Consider the following 7,332-nt stretch of genomic DNA (forward strand, 5'->3'; position numbering starts at 1 on the left):
CGATACCCCCCCCCCCCACCCCCACACACACACACACACCTAAACATAGAAAAGAAGGAAAGAAATGAAGGTTGGGTCTTCTAAGGCAGGTTTAAATATACACCATAGGAGTTAATCAACTTTGGTTTCATAACCTGAATTTTTTTATTCCTTTCTTTAGCCTCACACAGCTAGAAAAAGTCAGTCTCTTCTTATATTTTACAGGGCTATAGAGTGATAACTGCGTTGGTGATGCGGCCTTGGTGCCTGATGGAGGTTGCCTCCAGACAAGAAATAATAAATATAGCAACTGACACTTTTACAGAGACAGACAAGATAGGTATGTGTGTTAATATCCAATTTGCTTTAATAGTACGCAAACAGTACAAATATCTGCTATTTGCGTATCCAAATGCGGTCATTTGATGACACTTTTTTCGGCATTATCTCTTATTGGCCGTGTCTTCACCTAGCTGACTTTTGTGCTACTGTGTTTCTCATTCAACATTATGCTGGCCCATATAACTGCAAGTTAGTGTATTAACTTTTATCTTCTCAATTTTTTTTTATCTCTTCATCCCCTGCTAGAGAAGTGGCATTGTCAACAATTGATTTTTTAAATCACCTGGCTGAGTAGGAATTTTGTCAGATGAGATTGAAAGATCATCCTCATTTAGGTCTTAATTGATGTTGTATGCATCCTTGTTTAAATCTTTATATACTATTTTATAACTCTTAACTACTTCGCATAGTACATGTTCTTGTTGAAAGATTCAGTAAGTTGGTTAAATTTCAGGTATGGAAGCTAGACACAAATGTTGCCAGTCACTCTACAAGGCTTTCACCTCATCTAGTAAGCTGATCGCTGACAATGCACTGTCTGGTGTAGCTACAAAGGTGTGTCTTTCCTGATTTATATCCTTGTGTCCAAATTTATACGGATTTGGTTATGGTTTGCAGAGATCGAATTGGTCCTCTATCACGGAGTTCCCTGTTATAGAACTCTGATTTGTCCTTATTTTCACCCCTGTATTTACTAGTCCTATTTATGCCTATGTTCTATAGATATAGACAAACATGTCAGATGTCCAATCTATTTTTGCATTTTGCTTTTCTTTGTGTAAGTACTGCATGGAAAACTTAAGAATGAGACTAGCTCTTTGGCAACCTAGGACTAGCCTAGGTGAAACTGAATGCAAAGTGCATGCATCCCTCATCTTTCTCCCCACCCTATTTGTAGGAATAAAAGAAGGTTGGACTAAATTCCTTTCTGAAATGGACGGTAGTGGTCTAGTGGAATGGACTAGTATTCTAGTAAAGTAACATCAAGTCAAATAATATGGTTGTAGGCAGCTCCTTAAAACAAACCACAAAGGTATCTGCATGTCACGCTGGACGTAACACGATATCTGGTGCCTAACTACATGCGACCGAGCGAACCAACTGGCTGGCTGAATCAACATGTGATAACATAACATACTGAATGCGGAAGATAAACTAAGACATGCTGATGCCTGATATACTGAAAGTCTGAATGATATAAATCTAATTGCGAAAGCACTAATATAAGTCTGAAACATGTTTATAGCCAACATTACTTAACATGAAAAGCCTTTGACTCTGTCTAACTGTTATTCTAGTTTATGAAGCTTCTAATGAAGTACTGAAAACACTGTCTGTCTGCAAATACTGAAAGATCGTAATAATGCCTCGAAAGAACTGAGGCTCACCAAAATGGCTGGTACGAGAATCCTAGCGTTTTGAATCGTCAACTATAATTGTTACGTGCATCACGAGATGCAGGTTTCGGGCGGAAGGGACGTCAGTACATTTGAATTGCACTGGTATGTAAAGCAACTGAAAGAAAGAACTGTAAATGCAGAAACTGAAACTGAACTGAACAAGGAAGTAAAGATATGAAAACTCCCTCTTCTAAATGATGAACCACCTGTTTATCTGAATAAATAAATTGTGGCCTCAGGCCCAATATGTATGTACACATGCTACGGCCTCGGGCCCAAGTATACGTATATATAACTGCGGCCTCAGGCCCAAAGATGCATAGAGCATAAACTACGGCCTCGGGCCCAAATACAGGTGTTCAACATTCAGGAATTTGAAATCAGGAACTGAGAATCATATTGCAATACGTGAAATACTGAATCATACCGAGTTATATGATACTGGAATACTGTATAGAACCGTTTGGGGAGTAGGGAATGAGGTAAGGCTTTTAAAACGACTTTCCGGGTGCGCTTCCACGTAGCTGACCGGCCCAACCGCGCACCTGAACGCGCAGCAAGTGGTACTTCCACAAGTGCGCTGCCCGCTGGACAGTTGGGCGCGCAGCTCAGCACGCAGACTGCGCATTGTCCAGTAAATACACATGACTTTTTGCACAGAGATCCGTTCGGACTCCACAATATATCATTGGAAATATATTTCAAAGGACTACAACTATACTACTTTAAGTTTTCTCAAATTCCTAACAGATTTTCACGAAATCGGGATGGAAAATAGACCTTCTATAAACTTAGTCGATTTTATCGAAATCTTATGCACCTCACTTTCCATCTTGATTCCAAAACAATTATTTTCATCCATTCTCATCCGATAGGACTTCACATGTCTAAATGTAACATCAATGTTCATTTAAAACATCCACACCTAATCCGAATTTACGGAGTGTTACACTGCAAGAGAAAATTGTTTTTTCTGGGAAAAGCAAATGGAGAATGAGAGGAATGTGATATGATTTACAGAAGATCATGTTAAATCTTCATTAAACACGATCTTTTAGCCAAGTAAATGTCTTTTAATATGACCGAGGACTGAGAGCCCAGTGACGTAAGTCTTGGTTTGATCAAGGATTCTTCATTTTCATTTCCTTTTCACGTCCTGTTGACTGTGCTTTCTTACATTTGTAATATAATGCTGTGATCTTTCTGCAGCTGGAGGAAGCTATCAGAAGAGGTCCTTATTTTGGAAGAAGGCTTTCTGAAGCTCAACCTACAGTGATGACGGAGCAGAGATTTTAGTCTTTTCGACATCATAGATACTATCTACAAGTGTTACTTTCAGCCTTTGTATGTCATCTATAAGATGTTAAACCACAGTAGTCTAGTGGATCAATTAGCGGGATATTGTGACTTCCATTGTAAAAAGTCCCCCTTTCTGTAGGCTATCAGCATCAAAGATGGTAAACTAGATGTCTAGGCATTTGGTGGAAACTACTTAAGTTGGGTGTAGCTACTCGACTTCACTAGCCTTCTACATTTCCAAAGATATAATCCAAGAGGTTTAACTGCTTATGTTTGAATGCTTTATGCTGAATTGTTAAATGCTTGAACTTCGAGCTTGTTTAGATGAATCTATGTTGAATCTACTATCTATTTTCTTTTTGATAGAAGCCTTTGTTATGTAAAGGCAAAGTTTTTTTGCAGAAAGTATAGATCGTTGATAGATAATATGCATTGCAACGTAGTCATGTCAGGACTTTAGTCAAACTGCATTTGCTTTTGTTTTTAGGGTAAAATTTTCATTGTGAGTGGAGATGCCATGGTTGAGAAAGAAGGGCCAGTAGCGTAGTCTTGTTTTAGACAAAAAATGGTAAATAACCATTTTTAACACCTGCTATTAAACATTAGCCACATTTTTTGTACGGAAATAGTTATGGAAAAAAAATACCTCTAACACACTCCAGCAACCGGTGCTGGATTTCTAAATCCTTACAAGTGAAACTCCAATATACTATAGTAGAATTCAAAAACTCCCCTACATGTGAAATCCCAATACTTGGTGCTGGAATTCAGAGCCTTTAAAGGTATAACTCCAGAAAGAAACGATAGAAGCGCAAGAACCACTTATGATTGCTGGAGTTCTAATTAGCAAAAGCTGGAGGGGTCGTTGACTATGTGACGCTCTATATCTTGTTTCGCCCGCCATGGCTGCTGCTATTACTATAAGATTCAGATTCGGATATCGTCACTGGCGACCCCTTCTTCAAAAAAATGGCACAAAACTTAAAAAACCAATGAAGCATGAGATTCGAACGCACAAGACGAGTGAACAATAGAGACACCTAACCATTGAACCAAGATGCCTAAACATAATTTGTAGATATTGCAATATTGCAGAGGAAGCTAAGTACTTTTTTTAAAATTAGCATTTTGTGTTGGATGAAATAATTCATTTCTCAGGAACTAGGAGTTTTGTTTTCATCTCAAGTGACATATCTATCTTTAGTTCATTGGTTTAGTTGTTGTTTTATAGTTTTAAAAGGTTAAAAGGTTCAATACTCGTCAACTTCTTTTGTTTTTAAATAGTAGCGAAGAAATGGCACAAAACTTAAAGAACCAATGCAACAAGAGATTCAAACATTCGTCTTTAAGTGAACAACAGGGACACCTAACCATTGAAACAAGATGCCTAAAAATAATTTGTAGAAATTGCAATATTGCAGAGGACGCTGAGTACTTTTTTAAAATTAGCATTTTCAGTTGGCTGAAATAATTCATTCTCAGGAACTAGGAGTTTTGTTTTCATCTCAAGTGACATATATGTCTTTAGTTCATAGGTTTAGCTGTTGTTTTATAGATTTAAAAGGTTAAAGTGTAACGACTCGACCGGTCGTTTTGAGTCCTAGCGCGTCGTTCAACGGTTTGAGGCCTTGAGTAGCTTCACTTTAGGTATTATGACTTGTACGGGTGGTCGAATTTTAATTTCGGGAAGTTCGGAGTTGATTTAGAAGGAAATTCTCATTTTGGAAGCTTTAAGTTGAAAGAGTTGACCAAGGTTTGATTTTTGAGTAAACGACCTCGGAATCGGGATTTGAAGGTTCCAACAGATACGTATGATGATCTTTGACTTGGGCGTATGTCCGGGCCGGGTTTTGGATGATCCGGGAGTGTTTTGGCGCCTAATAGTGAAAGTTGGCATTTTGGGTGAATTTCATAAGTTTGGGTCGAAGTAGATTTTTACATTATAGACGTCCGTTTGGGATTTCGAGCCTGGGAATAGCCCCGTATGATGATTCTGGACTTAGAAGCGCGTTCGGAAGTGGATTTGGACGTCCGTAGGTCGTTTTGGGGTCATTTGGCCAAAGTTGAAAATTTGAAGTTTTTGGAAAGTTTGACCGAGGGTACACTTTTTGATATCGGATTCGAATTTCAGTTCCGGAAGTTGGAGTAGGTCCGTAATGTAATTTAAGACTTGCACGCAAAATTTGGCGTCATTCCGAGTTGATTTGATAGGAATCGGACACGTGGAAGTATTTTTAGAAGTTTTTGAGTTCATGAGTTAATCCATGCGTTTTGGCGACGTGGGTTTTGATGTTATTTCGGTGCTTCGATCACGCGAGCGAGTTCGTATGATGTTTTAAGACTTGTGTGGATGTTCTCGGGTCAATTTCGGACATGTTTCGAAGGTTGAGAAAGTTTCAGTTTTCTGGTGTTTCCTAGCTGGTGTTGCAGGTATCGCAAATGTGAGAATTTGTTCGCATTTGCGAGAAAGACTTCGCAATTGCGAAGAAGCCTGATCTGGGCATAGCTCGCATTTGCGTGATTTCAGTCGCATTTGCGACCTTGACAATTTCGCATTTGCGACTCTTTGGTTGCATTTGTGACCTTGGCAGTGGGAGCCCAGGTTCGCATTTGCGAACCAGGTGTCGCAAATGCGACATCTGCGACCTGTGCACATCCTTATTAAATGCGGGACTTAGACCATTTAGCTCCTTTTCTTTCATCTCTTGGGCAATTTTTGGAGCTCTTGGAAAAGGGTTTTCACCTATCACTTTGAGGTAAGTAATTTCTACACAATATGAGTTAAATACATAGATTATGGGTAGATTAACATGTAAAAATTAGTGAAATCAAGGGTTTATATGTAAAACCTAGGGTTTTGATAAAAATGGGATTAAACCACGAAAATAATTATGGAATTAGATAAAAATCATATATTTGAGTTCATAAGGTTATGGCTAACGACTTTCTTCGAAAATTTTCGGAATCCGGACATGTGGGCTCGGAAGTAAATTTTAGGAATTCTATAATTGGGGTTGGGTAATCACTTTATTAGTTGGGATATGAACTTTTGAACATGTATTGACTATTTTATATAAAAATTGACTAGTTTCGAGTCGTTTGGCACTGAATTGAGGGTTTAAAGCACAATTGTGGACCGGAAAGTAAGCTTTGAGACGAGGTAAGTCTCCTGTCTAACTTTGTGAGGGGGAAACTACCCCTAGGTGATATTTTTAATATGTGTAACTTGTTGCGGCGGTTACGTACGCAGGAGGTGACGAGAGTTCGTACGTAGTTAGATTCATGTTATGTCCGGGTAGACTTAAGTTCACACCATGTTATGCTAGCACTATAAGGATTATTCTTTGCTCGTTTGGTTCTTTTATTTCGCATTACGGCTTGAGACTAGACATGCGTAGAGTGATAGACTTGCTATTGTAGGGATTTCACGAGTTTGATGATTTTCCACGGAATAATGGTGTTCCTCTTACGGATTTCTCACGCGCTATGCGTTTTCATCGAACGATTTTCCTTAAAAATTATAACTCACACGTTTATTCATGAGTGGGGGTCAAGGACCTATTAAATCTTCTTATATAATGGGATCTGGCCGTTCGCCTCGGCAGAATTTATGTACCACACTCTCATGGGAGCGGTCCGTTCACCTCGGCAGTTTAATAGATGCATCTATGATTCGTGTCGTTTGACCCTCGGCAGTGCACAAATTATGATGGGATTGGGCCGTACGCCTCGACATTCCTATAAAATATCCTCATGGAATCGTGCGTAATATGTGGCAATAAGCCAGTGTACCTGTGAGTTTTTTCCTGATTTGGATTATAACAACCTATTTGGTGAGGTCCATTATATATATATATATATATATATGTATATATATATATATTGCTAATTGAGAGCTTGAGTTTATTTTAAAGAGGAGAATTGTACCACGTATTATACTTGTTTATTTCGTTTATTACTCTGTCTCATATTTGTTTACCTCTTTACTGTACTTGATATTATTGGACCACTAGTAAGTGTCGATGTCGACCCCTCGTTACTACTCCTCGGCGTTAGGCTAGATGCTTACTAGGTACACGTTGATTTACCTACTCATACTACAGTTGCTGTACATTTTTTGTGCAGGTACATTTATGTCTGGTGGTCCTTTGGGCGCGGAGGCGCGGATGATGCCGGGACTTACTGTGAGCTGCATTTCATGTTACGATCCGCAGCCAATAGAGTCTCCTTCAGAGTTATTTATATTTTTCCTGTCTAATTTGTATTCCGGATAGATGCTGTATTTTATTTTACTTCCTCGTTGATGCTCATG

General features: G+C 38.9%; 1 protein-coding gene across 1 annotated transcript in view; it reads left to right on the forward strand.

The window, feature by feature from the left end:
- The window catches only part of LOC109228896, a 14,193-nt gene extending 10,844 nt beyond the window's left edge, over positions 1-3,349 (forward strand). The window contains exons 15-17 of the mRNA XM_019394145.1: positions 205-319; positions 776-876; positions 2,931-3,349. Coding sequence (XP_019249690.1) covers positions 205-319; positions 776-876; positions 2,931-3,017 — 303 coding nt within the window. The 3' untranslated portion in view covers positions 3,018-3,349. The remainder of the gene's footprint in view (positions 1-204; positions 320-775; positions 877-2,930) is intronic.

The sequence above is a fragment of the Nicotiana attenuata genome, chromosome 7, assembly GCF_001879085.1.
Source record: "Nicotiana attenuata strain UT chromosome 7, NIATTr2, whole genome shotgun sequence".
NCBI classification, from domain to species: domain Eukaryota; kingdom Viridiplantae; phylum Streptophyta; class Magnoliopsida; order Solanales; family Solanaceae; genus Nicotiana; species Nicotiana attenuata.